At 55.4% G+C, this 18,987-nt stretch overlaps 1 protein-coding gene across 2 annotated transcripts; it reads left to right on the forward strand.

Moving 5' to 3' along the window:
- Positions 1-1,616: 1,616 nt before the first annotated feature.
- Positions 1,617-14,425, forward strand: ARHGAP45 (Rho GTPase activating protein 45). Of its 2 annotated transcripts, XM_081133972.1 has the most exons (23): positions 1,754-1,957; positions 2,831-3,161; positions 5,745-5,888; positions 6,104-6,188; positions 6,271-6,343; positions 6,454-6,520; positions 6,641-6,778; positions 6,879-6,943; positions 7,113-7,223; positions 7,297-7,377; positions 9,044-9,232; positions 9,428-9,565; positions 9,660-9,850; positions 9,966-10,084; positions 10,194-10,277; positions 10,420-10,524; positions 10,633-10,805; positions 10,980-11,168; positions 11,262-11,399; positions 11,643-11,869; positions 11,953-12,163; positions 13,033-13,141; positions 13,343-14,425. In XM_081133972.1, the coding sequence occupies exons 1-23, from the start codon at positions 1,868-1,870 to the stop codon at positions 13,672-13,674; spliced, it is 3,390 nt and encodes a 1,129-aa protein (XP_080990098.1). In that variant the 5' UTR covers positions 1,754-1,867; the 3' UTR covers positions 13,675-14,425. The 2 variants fall into 2 exon arrangements, with proteins under 2 accessions (XP_080990099.1, XP_080990098.1); XM_081133973.1 differs by lacking the exon at positions 10,194-10,277 and having other exon boundaries at positions 1,617-1,957.
- The last annotated feature ends 4,562 nt before the right edge of the window (positions 14,426-18,987 follow it).

An 18,987-nucleotide genomic window follows, 5' to 3' on the forward strand; every position in this document is an offset into this window, starting at 1 on the left:
GGAGGGCAAGGAGGGTCACCAGGAGTCAGGAGTGGGGATGGATCCTGGGTTAGGCCCACAGGTCCCCAAACTCATCACCCAGTTCCTGGATGACCCCAGCATGACGGAGACAGTGCTATGAGCCTCCCTCCTTCTGTGGGGCTGGTGGGAGGCCCTGGGAGTGACAAAGGCAGGACAGAGTGCCTGGAACTGGCTCCCAGACTCCCAGAGGGGCTGCTCCCCTAGAAGAAATAAAAAGTTATCCTGTGAAACTTTGTGCACATGTATCTCTGTGCCAGGCTGCATGTGTGTCCAGATGGCTCTGTGCAGGTGTCTGGATCCAGCTTGAGTGTGTGCATGCATAGGTTTGCGGATACTTGCAACTTATAGGGCACAGGTGAGAACCCAGCTACAGCTGACTGGACTCCCAGCTGTGAAGGCTCTGAAGGGCCTGGGAAGTGGGGGACTTTACATGCAAGTGTGGGCTTCATAGAGCCTGGACACTAGTCCCAGGGTCCCGAGTGCCCACATGGGTCTGGCTCCTGAGGGCAGTACCAGTGAGTGCCTGGCCATGAAGTGGGCATGAAGTCAGGGCTTGGGAATGTCCAGCGCAGCTTAGAGGAGTGACTGGGACCTTGAGACCTCAGGCTTCCTGACCAGGCCAGAAGCCTACCAGCTAGCCAGTCTACCCTTACCACCTGGTCCTGGCCCCCAGAGCAATGAATGGTGGGCAGAAGGAACTTCCAGGCTGGATTTGCAGATGGGCCTGTGCCTGGAGAACTGGGTTTGGCATAAGGGGCTGCAGCCCACGTTCCCTGTGCCCTGGAGATCCACCCCTCCCACCTGAGGTCAGTGAGGGTTGGTGTTGGGTAAAGGGGTTGGGGCTTGGTGGGTGGGATTCCGGAAGTATAGGGGAGAGGGCCCAGACTGGGGGGGCTCCAAGAGAATAGGTGGTCATGGGGGAGGGGACAGGGTTCCAGGGAAGGTAGAGGAAGGCGGGAATCTGTACACATGGCTGATACCAGGATGTGAGGAGGTGCATGGTGGCCTCAGGAGTGTTATTAGCCCTGCTGCCCAGTGCGGCCTTGGTCAGCCTGTGTGTCCCTGGAAGGTAGAGTGGGGGATGGGGTAGGGAGATGAGCTGAGGCCAGTGCAGACACCAGGCTGAGGGGGTGACCTGCTATGCCCTGTGTAGCCCAGGCCTTCGGGTTTGCAAGGGTGAGGGGTTGCCTGGGGACATAGGGCAGGGATGCTCATGAGGGGACATGGGGACTGAAGGGAGGTGTCTGTGTCCCAGGTCTGAGTGCAAAGCTCCAGGTCATCCATTTCATCTGTAGAACTTCGCGGAGTCTGAGCATGTGTGTGCATCAGTGTCCCTGCGGTTCATTGTCTCTGTGTGTCATTGTGCACACGTGCCAGTGTCCCTGTGTGTGTTCATGTCCCTGCGTCTGTACTCCTGCTTGCATTTGGTTGTGTCTGAGTGAGGGTCAGCGTGTGTGCAGTCAGCCGTGTGGGTCTTTGTGCCTGCGGGTGCCAGGAGGGGGCGCCCAGTCCAATGCACACGCAGAGCTCCTAAAAATGGAAGCTGGAGGCGGGGCCTGGGTGGGGGCGGGGCCTGAGACCCCTCCTTCAAGCCCACTCTGTGGAGGGGCAGGCTGAGGCCTAGGAGGGTGGTGGGGGGAGTCTGCGTCACTGCCTCCGGAGGCCTTTTCCTGTGGGGGGAGGGCCCGCCAATGAGGGCAGGGCCTGTCACGTGGACCTGACAGCTGGGGAGGGGGTGGCTAGTGACTATGTGGTCCTGAGGTGGTCAGCTCCGGGCACTGCAGCACTGAGACCCCCAGCCTGCCCTACCCCAGCCTGCCTGCCTGGGCTGCTCTGCGGCCCCACCATGTTCTCCAGGAAGAAGCGCGAGCTCATGAAAACCCCTTCTATCTCGAAAAAGAACCGGGCGGGAAGCCCCAGCCCGCAGCCCTCGGGGGTGAGTTAGCCTCTTTGGGGAGGAGTGGGTGGAGACCTTGGAACAACAGGGGGACAGGGTGCTCCCTCTGCTTGGGCAGCGGGACAGGGGCCCGGGGGCAACATGCTGGGCCTGCGGTGGGGGGCTCACGCCAGCTACAGCCCCCACCGGGCGGGACTGCAGGGGCCGCGCAGCACCAGCCAGGACCCTGGCATTCAGCTCATGGTAGGAGCCCTTTGGGATGGCCACTGCCTCCCTCGTCTGGTCCAGGGCTGGCTGCGGGATCCAGGGAGTGGAGTGATGGTGCCAGGGTGGGGGGTGGCATTTGGTTGTGGACTCTGTAGGATGGGGCTCAGGGAATTTGGGGGTTCCGGCGCAGTTGGGTGTGAGAGCTATGGCACATCATTGGGCAGAAGGTTTAGAGCACAGCAGAGCATCTAACAGGATCCGCGGGTGTAGGGCCTCCAGGGCCCAGGGGTGTACACAGTTTGGGAGGATCTGTGGGACTTAAGGGTCTCTTGGACCATTAGGGTATAGGAATTGTCAAAGGTGTCTTTACGAGGGCCTAGGTGTGTCTGCCACAGACTGAGGTGGGCTACAGGGCCCAGGACCCTCTTCTGGTCCTCCTTCCCCCACCAGGAAGTGGGGTGCCCGCGCCCCCGCAGGCCCCGCCCCTGGCTGTGGTTTGGGCAGACGTTGTTTGTGAAAGCGCTGGGGAAGAGGATGTTGGGTAACAGATGTGGGAGGGGCATAGCCCCAAATCTCAGCCCTCTGACCTCTGGCCTTTGACTCCCATAGAGTCAGACTGAAGACCCCCCAGAGTCCCATTTCACTTCTGGGGAAACTGAGGTAGTACCTGGGCCAGAGCACCTGCCTTACCCCCCCAATCCCCAGGAGCTGCCCAGGAAAGATGGGGCCGATGCTCTGTACCAGGGACCCAGCGTGGAGCCACTGAGTGTGGCCTCCAATGCCAAGGCCACAGGCACGCTCAAGAGGCCCACGAGCCTGAGCCGTCATGCCAGCGCTGCCGGCTTCCCCCTGTCCGGTGCCGGTTCCTGGACGCTAGGCCGGGGCCACCGAAGCCCACTGACAGCAGCCAGCCCCGCTGAACCACCCATTGAGGGGCCCTGCCCTGATGCCGTGGAAGACATCTCCCACCTCCTGGTTGACGTGGCCCGCTTTGCTGAGGGCCTGGAGAAGCTCAAGGAGTATGTTCTACATGATGGTGAGAGCCAGCAGGGACACTGAGGCCTGGGTGGAAGGCCAAGGTGGATACAGATATCCCAAACCCTGCGGGGTCAAGGCAGGGTAGAGGGAAGGACTTGGGGAGGGTCCGAAAGTGGTCACAGGGAGAGCTTTGTGGAAGGAACTACTGCAACTAAGGCTTTCAGGGATGTGTAGGAGCTTGGTGGCAACTAGGAGGGAAAGGCATTGAGGCATAGGAGATGTCATGTGCACTGGCTCAGAAACATGAAATGGAATTGTATTTGGAGGAACAAGATTTGGGTGTTGTTGGTGTATGAAGTGTTTGAAGCTGAAGGTATTGAGGACATCAGGCAGAAGGATCTTGGATGTCATCCTGAGGTCAGTGGGGAGTCACAGAAGGTGTTAGAGCAGAGGTAGGACAAAGTCAGATTCGTGTGTTGGGCTGAGGTGGGCTAGAGGCAGGCTGAGGTATGACAGAGAGAGTCAGAAGGAACAAGGGGCAGGACAGCATGTGAGCTGCAGGAGTGAACAGCCTGTGGGATGGCAGTTCCGTTTTCTCCTCCACAAGACTGACAGCCTGGCTTCCTGCTGAGTTATTTTCATCTGTTTCCTGTTTGTCCCTGGCAGCCCTGGCAGGCACCTCAGACCAGGCAGGCACGGCACCTTGTGTGCTGCCTGCTCCTCCCGGAAACCACAGTGCCAGGACCACTCCAAGCACTCTGACCAGCTCACCCTAGGTGCCCATTTTAGAGATGGGAAAACCAAGGCCAGGAGTGGGGCCCTGACCCCTGGCTCACTCAGCCAAGGAGGGGTCAGAACCAGATCTGACCTTAGCCTGCAGCTGCCTCTGCGCCTTCAGGTCACTGATGAGGGTCTTTGTGTAGAGGCACAGACCTTTCTTGGTGGGGGTGGGAGTCCCCAAGGTTATCTGGTCAGAAGGGCAGGGCCTGAGCTCTTTCCTGGGGAAACTCTAATCTCAGTTCCTTTCCTATTCTAGCACTTCCTTGGAGGCCTGGCCTGGGTGGGGCTGAGTCCTGGAGGCGGTATGGATGGGGTTGAGGAGGCCCTTCTCTGTGCCTGGGGCATCTTGGGGCATCCTGGGCCTAGAGAAAGGACTGGAGCAGAGAGAATGTGGGTTTGAGAATGTGGGTGCTGCTCCTGCTTGTCCAGCTGTGAGACTCTGGACCAGCTGCCTCCCTCTCTGTCTCAGGTGTCTTATCTGTAAATCAGGGCAATGATACGCCCTGGGCTTAGTGACTGTTACCAGGTGATCTCAATATATTGTAGTTGTCTTGAGGACTAGTGTGCTGCTGTGTGGGGCCCCAAGGTGAAAGAACAGAGCAGGGCGCAGGGTCCCCAGCCCTCTGGGAGCATGTGGCACTTGGGGACGCAGCAGCTACTGCGCTTTGCTTGGCCCTGCCAACCTGGGCCTGTCCAGGCTTCGCTGGAGTCAGCTTCCCTAGAGTCAGCTTCCTGGGTGGGGGTATGCAGGGACCCAGGTGGCTGAGACCAGGTGACCCAAGGGGCCAGGGGCCGGGTGTGTGGAAGGAGTGTCCTGGGAAGGGGCATGGACTGCCCTTTCCCCAGGATCTTCCCTGGATTCCTGAAGCCCCTTTCTGCCTCTTTGAGTTGGCCTCAGTATCAGGACTCCCCCAGGTTTCAAGGCACGGGGGTCATCCAAAGGGGTCCTCAGCCCTGAAAAGGGTCAGGCACCTATTTTCAGGTTCCACTTAGGTTTTGAGCAGGTCTACCAGCCACAAATTCTGAGGCCCACAGGTGTCAGAGCTGTCTTCCCAACTGACCCCCAGACCTCCTGAGTCTTAGCACCTGGTTGTCCCTTCCCCTTACATACACTGCTATGGTTTTGTTTCTATTGGATGGTGTGTGTTTCGTACACACTGTTCTGCCTGCACACACTACTTTTAAGAACATTTGAAGAGGACATTTAAAACTACAGTTCTAAGATGCAGAGCTAACCTTGACCCTCTTTTGCTCCACCACTGTCTGTGGCTCCCCTTTGCCCTCGAGATAAAGCCAGACAGGATCCCTGTTTGGCATTCTCATTCCTTCAAACAGTGTAGGTGGAAAAGCTGCATGATCCTTGAAAAATGACTTTCCCTCTCAGTGCTTCAGTTTTCTCATCTGCAAAATGGGGATGACAGTGCCTGTCTCATGGGATGGCTGTTGGGAGAGTGTGAGATAATAGGGTGCTTGAGGCAGGCAGGAAAGGGAGAGAGCTGCATAGAGCCTTGAGCAGCCCTGAGGGGTTGAGGCAAGGACAGGGCCAGGTGGGCTACATGGAGGAGGAGTTATCAGGACTGCAACTTGAAGGACAAACAGGAGGGACTTTCTGGAGGGATGAGGAAAGTGTTCTGAACAGAAGGGACTGCCTAGGCCAAGGTCTGGCCTTTGTTGCCCTGGTCAACAGCCCAGAGAGGGACAGCGCCCTACTGGAGGTCCCACAGTGAACCTTGGGCAGCTGCCCTCTCCCACCTCTGCCTCAGTTTTCCCACCTGGGGACAGGATCTTTGAGGAACATGTGGGCAGCTTTTCCCTGGGGCCAGGTCCCTCCCTCCCTGCTCATACTTGCTTTGCCCAGCAGACCTCCTTGAGGCCCGCCGGCCCCTGGCCCATGAGTGCCTGGGTGAGGCCCTACGAGTGATGCGCCAGGTCATCTGCAAATACCCACTGCTGAACACTGTGGAAACGCTCACAGCTGCAGGCACGCTCATTGCCAAGGTTAAAGGTCAGCTGACCAGGACAGAGCAGCAAGGGCTCTCTGACTGGAAGGGCTTCCTGGAGGAGGGAATGTTTGAAGTGGGTTTTGAAGGATACCTAAGAGTTTGATGGGCACACTTGCTCCAGTGATTTCCCTGGGCTTAGGGCCCCCTTCAGTGAGTTACAGGGGAGGTCACATCCAAAAGTGGGCCAAGCCCCCTTGTCCTTGTCTCTGCCCGCCAGCCTTCCATTACGAGTGCAACAATGAGGCAGACAAGCAGGAGTTTGAGAAGGCCTTGGAGACCATCGCTGTCTCCTTCAGCAGCACGTGAGCGTGGGCCCCCTGGGGTGGGGGTAGGGGTGTGTGGGGCCCTCATACCTCTGGATGCTGACTATCCCCCACCCTGCAGTGTGTCTGAGTTCCTCATGGGTGAAGTGGACAGCAGCACCCTCCTGTCAGTGCCCCCTGGGGACCCGAGCCAGGTGAGCTGGGGTGGCCTCCTCTCTCTGGGGGTGGTGATGGTCTCCTGCAGGGTGGGCATCAGACAGGACCTAGCACAGGGCTGGACTCACCTGGGTTTCCCCCTGCACAGTCCATGGAGAACCTGTATGGACAGGGGAGTGAGGGCACCCCCCCTAGCGCTGAGGACTGTGACGCCGGTAAGTCTCTGAGCCACACACCCTGGGCAGGCATTTGCTTGAATGGTGGATGGAGGGGAAGAGGACTGGGACTGAGGGTGTGGTAGAGGGTGGAGCCCAGGCTGAGAGGCCACTCTGCAGGCTGCCTGCTGCCCGAGGAGGTGGACATGCTGCTGCAGCGCTGTGAGGGAGGCGTAGATGTGGCCCTGCACTACGCTAAGAACATGGCCAAGTACATGAAGGACCTCATTGGCTACCTGGAGAAGCGGACTGTACTGGGTGAGTGCTGGCCCTGGGTGACATCTGCTGGAGGACCTCCTCCCCTCACACCCTCCCGCTCACTCCCCTTTCCCCCTGCACTAACTCCCCTTCCCTGTAGAGATGGACTTTGCCAAAGGCCTGCAGAAGATTGTCCACAACTGCAGACAGAGCGTCATGCAGGAGGTGGGGCCACGTGCCTGGGTGTGAGTCTCTGAGACTGAAAAGTGCCAAAAGGAAGGGGCTCCCCATCTATGCTACGGTGGTAGCTGAGGGAACCTAAGGGAACCAGGGAGGGCTTCCAGGAGGGCCTGGGTGCTATTCCACCCCTCTGACTGCTGCCCCCCCCCCAAAGCCCCACATGCCCCTCCTGTCCATCTACTCGCTGGCCCTGGAACAGGACCTGGAGTTTGGTCACGGCATGGTGCAGGCAGTGAGCACACTGCAGACCCAGACCTTCATGCAGGTGGGCTACACCCTGGAGGGTGGGCTAGGAGGGGGTTGCCAGGGTCTCCTACTCATGGCCCATCTCACCCTAGCCCCTGAATCTGCGGCGGCTTGAGCATGAGAAGCGAAGGAAGGAGATCAAGGAGTCCTGGCACCGTGCCCAGAGGAAGCTGGTACCTTCAGGCAGGGGGCGGGTGGGGGTGGGGAGGAATGGCTCGCACATTCTAGGCATGGTCCTGCACCATGCTGTGGTTTCTCCACCTTTTGTACACTCTGTGACAACTTACTGAGCACCCTGTTCTCCTGGTCTCTTATACTCACTTGACATCCAGAAGCTTGCTCCACCTCAGCCCACCCTCCTCCCTTTTTCTTGGCCCTTTAGAGGTGCTCAGCTGTGGAGATCACATGAATTACTTCACTAAATCTCTATTGATGGATACTTTAGTTGTTGCTGAGCTGTTGTTGTTTCAGACATCACTGCTCTGACAAGCCTGTGCCCCATCTTTCGGACCTGTGATCAAGCGTTTATTTCAGATCTGTCCCTGAAAGGGAATGGCTGGGTTGGGGTGTGAGTGTATGAGCTACCCTCTCGAGCCAAAACTGGACTTTTCCCCTTCTGTGAAGCTAGGTCCATATCCTTTGCTTCCTTTGGATTGGGCTGTGGCCTATTTCTTATTGATTTGCCAGAGTTCTTTACATGTTAGAGAACTCAGCCCCTGATGGTGTGTTTTACAGACTCCCCCCACCCAGTTTATTGTTCTGACTTTTGAATTTATCTGTGGCCTATTTTACCAGGTAGAAACCTGTGATTGTCAGCAATAGTCTTTTCTCTTTTTTTGTTAATCTTCACCAAGGATATTTTTCCATTGATTTTTAGAGAGAGTGGAAGGGAGGGAGGGACAGAGAGAGAGGGAGGGAGAGAGAGAAACATTGATGTGAGAGAGACACATCTATTGGTTGTCTCCTGCACGTGCAACACCAGCCAAAGCAATCTTTTCCTTTATGGTTTCTGGATTATATGTCTTGTGTCGAAATTTTTTATTTAAAAAGTTCCCCCATGGCCCTAGCCAGTTTGGCTCAGTGGCTAGAGTGTGGGCCCATGGACTGAAGGGTCCCGGGTTCGATTCTGGCCAAGGGCACATACCTTGGTTGCAGGCTCGATCCCTGCCCCTGGTTGGGGCAGGTACAGGAGGCAACCAATCGATGTGTCTCTCTCATATCCATGATTCTCTCTCTCTCTTTCCCTTCCACTCTCTCTGAAAAGCAATGGAAAAAATATCCTTGATAGAGGATTGGAAAAAAAAGGTTCCCCCATGGTTTCTCCTAGTACCTGTACGAGTTCTTTATGTTTAAGCCTCTGACTGTACGAGGGTGCAGGCTGCAAGGTGTGGCTCCATGGGTTTTGACTAAGTGCCTTCCTGCCCACCCGGAGGGTGCTTGACTTCCTGCCTGGGCGGCTGCACTGTTCTCTGTGAGAGGGGAAGTGAAAGAGAGCGTGCATTACCAGCCGCTCTGGCGGGGGTGGGTGTAGGTGTCGGGTTGATGTAGGCTGTGCCTCGTTCAGATCTTAGCTATGCCTCAGCTTTCTGGGCTGTCAAATGGGCACACCAGACACCAGTTCCTCCTGGGGTCCCATTATAGGTGTCATCTAGTCTACTGTCAGTTCTTGGGCAGGTGCCTGTTTGCTCACTGGGCCATGGGATGTCAGCACAAGCAACATGGGTGGTGGTGGTGCCTGACTCAGTGTCTGTCTGCTGGAGTGGAAAGTGGAGGAAGCTGGGACACTAAGCCCAGTTGGAGGACAGTTTGGAAATGATCTTTTTCTTCCCACGTCCACAGCAAGAGGCAGAGTCTAACCTTCGCAAGGCCAAACAGGGCTATGTGCAGCGCTGCGAGGACCATGACAAGGCCCGCCTGCTGGTGGCCAAGGCAGAGGAGGAGCAGGCAGGCACTGGGCCTGGGGCAGGGAGCACAGCCTCCAAGACCCTGGACAAGCGACGGCGCTTGGAAGAAGAGGCCAAGAACAAGGTGAGGGTGGGTGGGAGGGGGCAGTGGAGGATGAGACCCAGTGGGGGCAGTTCCTGACACACTGTGCAAAGTTTCCCACCCCCAGGCCTTTGCCTAAGCTGTGCATCCTGTGGGGAAAGCCCTCCCACTTTTGTTTGGGGCTTGAACCCACCCCAGGCTAAGGCCTCTCTGCGCACTCCCTATGCCCCACCCCAGGCAGAGGAAGCCATGGCAACATACCGCACATGTGTAGCAGATGCCAAGACTCAGAAGCAGGAGCTGGAGGACACCAAGGTGACAGCGCTCCGGCAGATCCAGGAGGTCATTCGGCAGAGCGACCAGACCATCAAGTCGGTGGGTGCCGGGTGCCCCCGTGCTCTGGCTGTGGGCAGGCTGCCCAGCTGCCCCTGCAGCCTCCTGACCTCACCACCTGTGCCCCCTCCCTCAGGCCACCATCTCCTACTACCAGATGATGCACATGCAGACGGCCCCGCTGCCGGTCCACTTCCAGATGCTGTGCGAGAGCAGCAAGCTCTATGACCCGGGCCAGCAGTACGCGTCCCACGTGCGCCAGCTGCAGCGCGACGAGGAGCCTGATGTGCACTATGACTTTGAGCCCCACGTCCCCACCAACACCTGGTATGACCACGTGCCTGCGCCCTGGGAGCCAGCTTCTCACCTGAGATGGGGCGGCCCTGATGATGCCTCTTTGACCCCCATCATGGCTGCTGCTTCTGGCTTTTATCCCCACCAGGTCCCCTGTCATGCGTGTCCGAAAAGGCAGCTTCAATGTTGGTGACACTGCAGAGTCTGCCGGCAGCCCTCCAGAGGAAGGTGGGCCCGGCGATGGGCTGCTTGCCAAGGAGCGTAGGGGTGAGTTCTCAGTGGGGGTGAGTGCCCAGCAGGACCGTGGGGTGAGCAAGGCTTCCCTCCGGCCCTTCTCAGCCCCACTCAGCCTTTCACTAGATGCCCCATTCTGCAGGTGGGCGTGGACACCAGGTGCACAAGTCATGGCCAATCTCCAACCCAGACTCCGATGGCAGTCTGGACCCCAGCCCTGGCTCAGGTGAAGGACCTGCCCTGCTGGCTGGGGGCAGAGCTCACCATGTGGCCAGGGTGATAGAGAGGGCCCTTGGCGCAGCCTCTGGCCAACCAGATGCCTACTCCCTCCTGGCTCAGGGTGTCTGACACCCCTATTTCTTGCTCAGGGGACTTTAAGAAGTTCGAACGGATGTCTTCCAGTGGCACCATGTCATCCAGCGAGGAGCTGGTGGACCAGGAAGGCAGTGCAGGGACATCAGCCTTTGAGCAGTGTAAGGGGGCCTCTGACCCCGGCAGTGAGGGGAGAGGAGGTTTATACTCTCACCTGGGGCCTAGTCCTGACCTGCCTTGGTGACAATGACCACCTGTCCCTCCCCCAGCTGACCTCAATGGCATCACCCCTGAGCTGCCAGTGGCCGTGCCTAGCGGGCCTTTCCGCCACATGGGGCTTTCCAAGGCAGCCCGTACTCACCGGCTCCGAAAGCTCCGCTCGCCAGCCAAGTGCAGGGAGTGCAACAGCTACGTCTACTTCCATGGTGCTGAGTGCGAGGAGGTGAGTGGGGGCCCCAGGGACGGCTGGAAGGTCCCATGCAGAGCACAGGGAACTCTGGGAATGACCACCTGGACTGTGCTTTCGGAAACTGCCGTGTGGGGAGTGGGTCATGAGGGCTTCGGAGAGGAGGGGGAGGAGGAGCCAGGCTCTCCGCTCACTCTGTGCTGCCCCCAGTGCTGCCTGGCCTGCCACAAGAAGTGTCTGGAGACCCTGGCCATCCAGTGTGGACACAAGAAACTTCAGGGCCGCCTGCAGCTCTTCGGCCAGGACTTTGTACAGGCGGCCCGTGGCACTCCCGATGGCGTCCCCTTCATTGTCAAGAAGTGTATCTGTGAGATTGAGCAGCGGGCACTGCGCATGAAGGTACCTACTGTGGGGACAGCGTCAGGGGCTCCATCCTCGAAGCACAGGGAGGGAAGGCAGGTGTGGGCTGAGATTGACAGTGGGCCCCCACAGGGCATATATCGGGTGAATGGAGTGAAGACACGCGTGGAGAAGCTGTGTCAGGCCTTCGAAAATGGCAAGGAGCTGGTGGAGCTGTCACAGGCCTCACCCCATGACATCAGCAATGTCCTCAAACTCTACCTGCGCCAGGTGAGCCCCATGGGGGAAGAGCAGATGCTGGGCCAGGACCTGTGCCTGGCAGAGGTGGGGCTTCTTGGGGCAGTGAGCTGATATGCCAGGGATGTGGCCAGGGCAGGAGCAGGTCTGATTATGGGCTGGGAATGGGACCAGCACCTGGCAGGGGTAGGGCTGATGCCAGGGAAGGACAGGAGGGGACTGGACCAGGACGACTGATGACACCCCCCACCCCCACACCCACCTGTCGATTTGCAGCTGCCTGAGCCACTCATCTCCTTCCGCCTCTACCATGAGCTTGTGGGGCTGGCCAAGGACATTCTGAAGGCAGAGGCTGAGGCGAAGGCAGTGTCCCGGAGTTGTCCAGATACGGCTGAGAGCGAGGCTGTGGCCATGGCTATGGTGGGCCGGTTGCGGGAGCTCCTGCGTGACCTGCCTTCTGAGAACCGGGCCTCATTGCAGTATCTGCTACGGCACCTGCGCAGGTGAGGGCCAGCCAGGCAGGGGTCCAGGGTGGCTGGGTCCAGGGAGCCGCTCTCACCCACTCCTGCACTCCCCGGCTCCCCAGGATTGTGGAGGTGGAGCAGGACAACAAGATGACCCCCGGGAACCTAGGCATTGTGTTCGGGCCCACGCTGCTGCGGCCTCGGCCCACAGAGGCCACCGTGTCCCTCTCCTCCCTGGTGGATTACCCCCACCAGGCCCGCATCGTGGAGACTCTCATCACTCACTATGACCTGGTCTTTGAGGAGAAGCCTGAAGAGGAGAGTAGGGCTCAGGTGAGGAGGCAGGTGGACCCCAAGGCTGTCCCCTCAGGGGAGGGTGCAAGGCTCTGCTCTGCTCATGGAGGGATACAGATGGGAGGTGTCTGGTTTCCACAGGGGCAGCTTCTGAGGGGCCTTTTAAGCAAAGAACTGACAAAGTGTGGGCTCAAATCTGGGGGACACCCCCCTCAGTACAGAGGCTTTGGCTCGCCCTGTGCCTTCCAGCTGGCCCCTGGGCTGGGTCCAACCTGCTACTTTGCCTTGCTGCTGGGTTTTAATTTTAAGCCAACAGTTTTTGTTTCTGCAGGTTTTGTATCTAAGCAGCACCTGGCTCTAGTATTTTTTTTTAATCTTCACCTGGGGATATGTGTGTGTGTGTTTTTAAGTGATCGTTTTAGAGGGGAAGGAAGGGAGATACATCGATGTGAAAGAGAAACATGATCGGTTGCCTCTTGTACAAACCCTGACCAGGAATTGAACCTGCAGCCTTTTGGTGTACAGGATGATGCTCCAACCAGCCTAGTCACCTGGCCAGGGTCCTGCTCTAGTATTGTCCCTTTGCCTTGTGTCTTTATCCATCTTCAGATGTCTCTTATGGTTTGGGTAACAGGTCCCTGTCTCCAGAGACAGGACTGGTGTGGTCTCAGGATAGCAGTTCCCTTGCTGGCTGTCCCTGCAGGACTCAGCCCAACTGCCAGAGCCTGCTGCCCTGCTGGGGGAGCTCAGGCATTCATGACATGGGAACAGGGCCCTCATAATCTCAGATGCAGGGGATGGTAACAACTGTTAGGAATTTTTTAAATGTGGCTAATTTAAAGACAGACTATGGAGCTTGGAAGGGCTGGATTCCAGGTCCCTCCCTAACCTCCCTGCCACCCCTGCAGTGCGGGATGTCCACCCAGCAGGCTGAGGTGTCGCTCCAGGTACCCTACTCGGAGGCCAGCGAGGGAGCTGCATTCCCCCGGCAGGAGGAGGCTGAAGACAGGGGCCCAGGTGAGCAGTTCGGCCTAGAGTGCTCAATGGGAGAAACCTCCCTGTCTCTCCCTCTCCCATTCTCCTCCTGTCTCTCTCTTTTTCTCTGTCTCTGCTTCTCTCCTTCTGTCTCTCCTCTCCCTGTCTCTCCTTAGTCTCTCCGTCTTTCCCCCTCTGTTCCTCCCTCTCCTTGGTCTCTCCATCTCTCTCTCTCTCTTACAGACCTACCAGAGTCCCATGCTGCCTCCAACGACTCTGACTCGGAGCTGGAGGAGGCCCCAGAGCTGCTGTCCCCAGAAGATGGGGGTGCCCTGCACCACCTCAGCTTCCTGGAGAAGCAGAGCAGTGAGGCCAGTGTGGAGGAGGCCGGGGACAGCGGCAGTGAGGAGCAGCTGGGGCCCTCGGCTGGGGAGGACGGTGACTGGGAGGGGCTGTCCCAGTACAACACCAACCAGTGCAACAACGTAGCTGAGGGTCGGCTGCCCGCCATGAGTAACTGTGGCGGGCAGGTCACAGCAGAAACCGGCCGAGAGAGGCAGCTGGAGTTTGTCTAGCTGGGGCCATGGGTAGTCTGTGCTGTGCTTTGGGGCTGAGCACCACCCCATTCTTGGCTCCTGTCACTGTGGATGTCCCTGGGCCTGGCCACACTGTGCCCAGCTCTATGCCCAGAGTGCCTACGCTGCAGCATCCACTCACCAGGAGGCCCTCTCTCGCCCACAGTGGGGAGGGCATCGCCGGCCGCCTTTTCCACAAGCTTCCAGGGGTGTGAGCGAGTCCATGGTCCACCCAGTGCCCTTTTGCATGACCTGCTTGGCTGAGCTGGAGACTTTGCTCTCAGGAGTTACTGTGGGGCTATGTGGACAGAGGAACCCCCTGAGTGACCCCTGCCCTCTGCTCAGGGCTGGCCACTCCTCTGACATGCCCTGACCTATAACTTCTGGTTGTTGGGCTGTGGAAGGCCACTCTGACAGCCAGATGAATGGCAAAGGCCAGGGCATCTGAGGTTTAGGTACATGGTGGCGTCTCCCTTCACATGTGCATGTATTTTGCTTAAAATAAAGTTAATCTGAATGGCAGCTTGGGGACAGGGACACAGGGGTCCCTTTGCTTCCTTGCTGGGGAGAGTGTGAGGAAGGAAATTCTACCCCAAAATGGCCCCGTGAGGTGGGTGAGCCCAGGGAGCCTTTGAGGCAGGCTGTGCAAACATGCAGATGGTAGATAACCACTTCACATAATTGTCCTCTCAGCAGTATCCAGTAGAACCTCCCAGAAGACGGAAATGCTCTCTATCTGTGCTTTCCTTTTAAAAAAAAAATTTATTGATTTGAGAGAAAGTGGCGGGGAGTAGGGGGCGGGGGAGAGAAACATCAGTTGGTTGTTCCAGTTACTGATACATTCATTGGTTGATTCTTGTATGCGCCCTGACTGGGGATCGAACCTGTAACCTTGGTATATTGGGACGATGCTCTAACCAACTGACCTACCTGGCCAGGGCTAGGTGCATTTCCCATGGGTGCTCAGTACTGGAAATTAGGCCAGACTGACCTGAGGAACTCATTTACATTTCATTTAGTTTGCCTAGATTGAAGAGCCTCAGGAGGGTGGTGGCCACCACTTGGGACAGCACAGAGGGGACAGGCAAAGACCCATCCCAATGCATATTACCCTCTTCTAGTTCAGAGTTCCCCACAGCCGGGTTTATATTGGACAGCCCAGTAGAGAGGAGCCCCAACTTTTAATTCAGTGCAGATGGATTAGGCAGAATCCACACCCAATTATGACAAAAGCAGCCAGAAGGGCAAAGGCTTCCCCTCTTAATATGGAACTAACCCCCAAAATCACAGCATACCCCAGGCATAGATAAGAAGTGGCTGTGACAAGTTAGGATGCTTTGCAACAGCAGGCTTTGTCCCTGCATAAACTTTCTAAGAAAGCCAAAAAAGGAGACTATGCGCCAGCGGACTACAGCCTGGTACTGTTTTGTTGTTGTTGTTTTTTAATCCCCTCCCCACCTGAGGGTATATTTTTCCATTGCTTTTCAAACAGAGTAGAAGAGAGAGAGAGAGAGAGAGAAACTTTGATGTGAAAGAGACACATTGATTGGTTGCCTCCCACACTCGCCCCAACCAGGGCTAGGGATTGAGCCTGCAACCAAGGTATGTGCCCTTGGCCCGAATTGAACCCAGGACCTTCAGTCCGTGGGTCGACACTCTAACCACTGAGCCAAACCAGCCAGGTCCCGGTACCGTTTTTTGCAAAGATTAGTTAGCACATAGCCACACGCCCTTGTTGACATGCCACCCTTGTGTGCAACTTGTGTCCAGAGCTGGGCCATTGCAACTCTGAAAATTATTGTCTAGTTCTTCACACAAAAAATGTGCTGACCTCTGATCTATATTTTTAAAAGAACAGAAGAATGAACAGGTAAAACTAATAGTCCAGAGTTCAACTGGACAGATTTTTACTATTGGCATTAGTCAGAAAGCAATGTCATAAAAAGCACCCCTTTCTCGGATGCAAAAGCATCTCTGGAAACTGGTGGGTGTCCAAACACCTGGCGGGTGTCTCTGGAACCTGGTGGGTGGCCCCAACTTGTTAGAGGTGCCTTCACAAGGTAGGCCAACTTCCGGTTCACAGTATGTCCTGGTGGTGGGAGGCTACGTGAGGCCTCATCCCACCCTGTCCCCCAGGAGCCTCAATGTGAATGTCACAAAGCAATGGCCCACCCTGAGCCAATATCAGGACTTGGGACAGACTGTGCCTGGTGGCATAGGCAGAATCTGGTCCCTAAGAAACAATGGGGAGACATAGCTGGTTTGGCTCACTGGTTAGAGCATCAGCCGATGGACTGAGGGGTTCGATTCTGGCCAAGGGCATGATCCCCAGCCCTGGTTGGAGTGTATGCAGGAGGCAACCAATCGATGTGTCTCTCACATCGATGCTTCTCTCCCACTCTCTCTGAGAAGCAATGGAAAAAATATCCTTGGGTGAGGATTGAAAAAAAAGAAACAAAGGGGAGCCAGGTGCTACTGGGAGGAGGGCACAGAGGCCACAGCAAACTCCCCCACAGGTGACAATGTCCACACCCTCTGCAGCTGGAAACCTAACCAAGAGCACCCAGGCCCTTCCCAGAGGGACACAGCAGGTTTTCACCAGCTTCAGAGACAGAGCAAACCCAATCACAGCAAAGGACTTTACATGGATGCTTGTGAACTGATTCTGTTCATTCCAAGAGTAAATATTGAGGAATAGCCAACGCGTTTTGTGTGTGGTAAGATACACGTAAAATTTACCATCTTAACCATATATAACGCACAGCTCAGTGGCATTCAGCACATTCACATTGTTGTGGAGCTATCACTACCATCCATCTTAGAACTTTTTCATCTTCCCAACCTGGAACTCTGTTCCCATTAAACAACTAACTCTCTTTCCCCCTCCCCCGGCCCCTGGCTCCCACCATCCACTTTCTGTCTCTGAGTCTGACTCCTCTAGGGACCTCCTATGAGCAGAAGCACACACTCTTCTTCTGTGCCTGGCTCATTTTGGAAAACTGTGTGCATATTTGGAGGAAAAGGGAAGACTGTTCTACCATTAGACATACCATAAAACATTACTTTTTAAAACCTAAATTGAATCCTAGCCAGTTTTGCTCGGTGGTTAGAGCCTTGGCCCAAGGACTGAAGGGTCCCAGGTTCAATTCTGGCCAAGGGCGTGTATCTCAGTTGCAGGCTCAATCCTTGACCTGGGTTGGGGTGCATGCAGGAGGCAACCAATCTGTTTCTCTCTCCATCTCTCTTTCCCACTCTCTCAGAAAAGCAGTGGAGAAAATATCCTCAGGTGATTAAAAAAACAACCTAAATTGAGCAATGGAAGAATCTCGAAACAGATCATCTGTGAGTCTACATGAGAGAGGGGCAATCCAGGGAGGCCGCCAAAGGATTTCCCAGATATTCTACGTAGGAGTGGGCAACCCTTTTTGTGCCAAGGGCCCTTTGGATGTTTATGACATCATTCGCGGACAATACAAAATTATCAACTTAAAAATTAGCTATGGCCCGGCCGGGCATGGCTCAGCGGTTGAGCATTGACCTGGGATCCCGGTGATCGGGCTTTGATTCCCAGTCAGGGCACATGCCCGGGTTGTGGGCTCGATCAGTCACTCTCTCATCATTGATGTTTCTATCTTTCTCTCTCCCTCTCCTTTCCTCTCTCTGAGATCAATGAAGATATGTTTTTTAAAAATTAGCTATGAAAAAAGCCCTAGATTTATTGAATTTCAAGTCTCCCCTGTGGTTGCCTTGGTAGAGCCGGATTAAATGATTTCGCTGGACAGACACAGCTGGAGGGCCAGACGTTCCCCACCCCTGCTCTACAGTGTTGAGACCATTGTCTAGGGGAAAATGATATCTGTGGATCTCAGGGTGCCCAAAAGCAAATTCTAGGATTTAAGGCCTGCATGTAAATGCCACACCTATAATTGGGTATTTAAGAAATACTACCCCCCAAATTTTTTTGAGATAACTTTTGCAAATTGTGTATCTATTAAAGACCTTGCTGACCAGTAATGAGTAAATTGGTGTCTGCACTTACATTAATTTAAGTAATTTTAAACACCTTGCTGACCTTTCACGATGGAAAAGTAGCTAGCCTCACCGGTGAGTTTTGGCTTGAAATAGCCGGTCAGCAAGGTGTTAAGGGACCTGTATCTAGAATAAAGAACTCTTACAGCTCAATAATAAAAACACAAACAACCCAACTGAAAAAAAAGGGCAAAGACCTGAATACACATTTCTCCAAAGATTACATGCAAAACAGTCATGAACATGTGAAAGACACATCAGTCATAGGGGAAAATGACTCCTAACCACAGGGAGACTCTACCTCTCTCACCCCCACTGGGATGGACCTGCAGATGTGAAGCTGGAATCTTTGTATGGGGCTCATGGGAATGCAAAACTGGGCAGCCATTTTGGAAAACAATCTGGGAGTTTCTAGAAAGGGTATCCAGAGTTTCCACATGACCCTGCAATTCTCCTCGTAGATGCACATCCAGGGTACTGAACACACATCCTCACGAAACCTGTTCACAGCAGCATATTCACAATGGTCAAAAGATGGAAACTACCCAAAAGTGTCCAACAGTTAATGAACAGACAAACATAATGGGGTCAGTCCACACACTGGAATATTATTCACCCATGAAAAGGAGTGAAGCTCTGACACTCGCTACAACATGGATGGACCTTGAAAACAGGATGCTCAGTAAGAAAAGCCAAACAAAAAAGGCCACACAGTGTGATTCCATTTACATGAAATGTCCAAAACAGGCAAATCCAGACAAAAAGTGGGTCAGCCCTAGCCAGTTTTGCTCAATGGTTAGAGCATCAGCCCACAGACTGAAGGGTCTCAGGTTCAATTCCTGGTCAAGGGCACGTATGTCGGTTGCTGGCTTGATCCCCAGCCCCAGCCGGGGTACGTATGGGAGGCAACCAATAGATGTGTCTCTCACATCTATGTTTCTGTCTCTCCCCCTCCTTTCCACTCTCTATAAAAAAATCAATGGAAAAAATCCTTGGGCAGGGACGGGCGTGGCTCAGCCATTGAGTGTCGGGCTAGGATCCAGGAGATCGCAGTTCAATTCCCCATCAGGGCACAGGCCTGGGTTGCAGGCTTGGTCCCCAGTCAGGGGCGTGCAGGAGGCAGCCGATCAGTGACTCTCTCATCATTGATGTTTCTATCTCTCTCTCCCTCTCCCTTCCTCTTTCTGAAATCAATAAAGATATATTTTTAAAAATAACCTTGGGTGAGGATTAGCAAAAAAAAAAGAGTGGGTCAGAGGTTATCAGAGGCTGGGGCACAGGCAT

This window comes from Miniopterus schreibersii, assembly GCF_964146895.1.
Source record: "Miniopterus schreibersii genome assembly, chromosome: 4".
Lineage (NCBI taxonomy): Eukaryota > Metazoa > Chordata > Mammalia > Chiroptera > Miniopteridae > Miniopterus > Miniopterus schreibersii.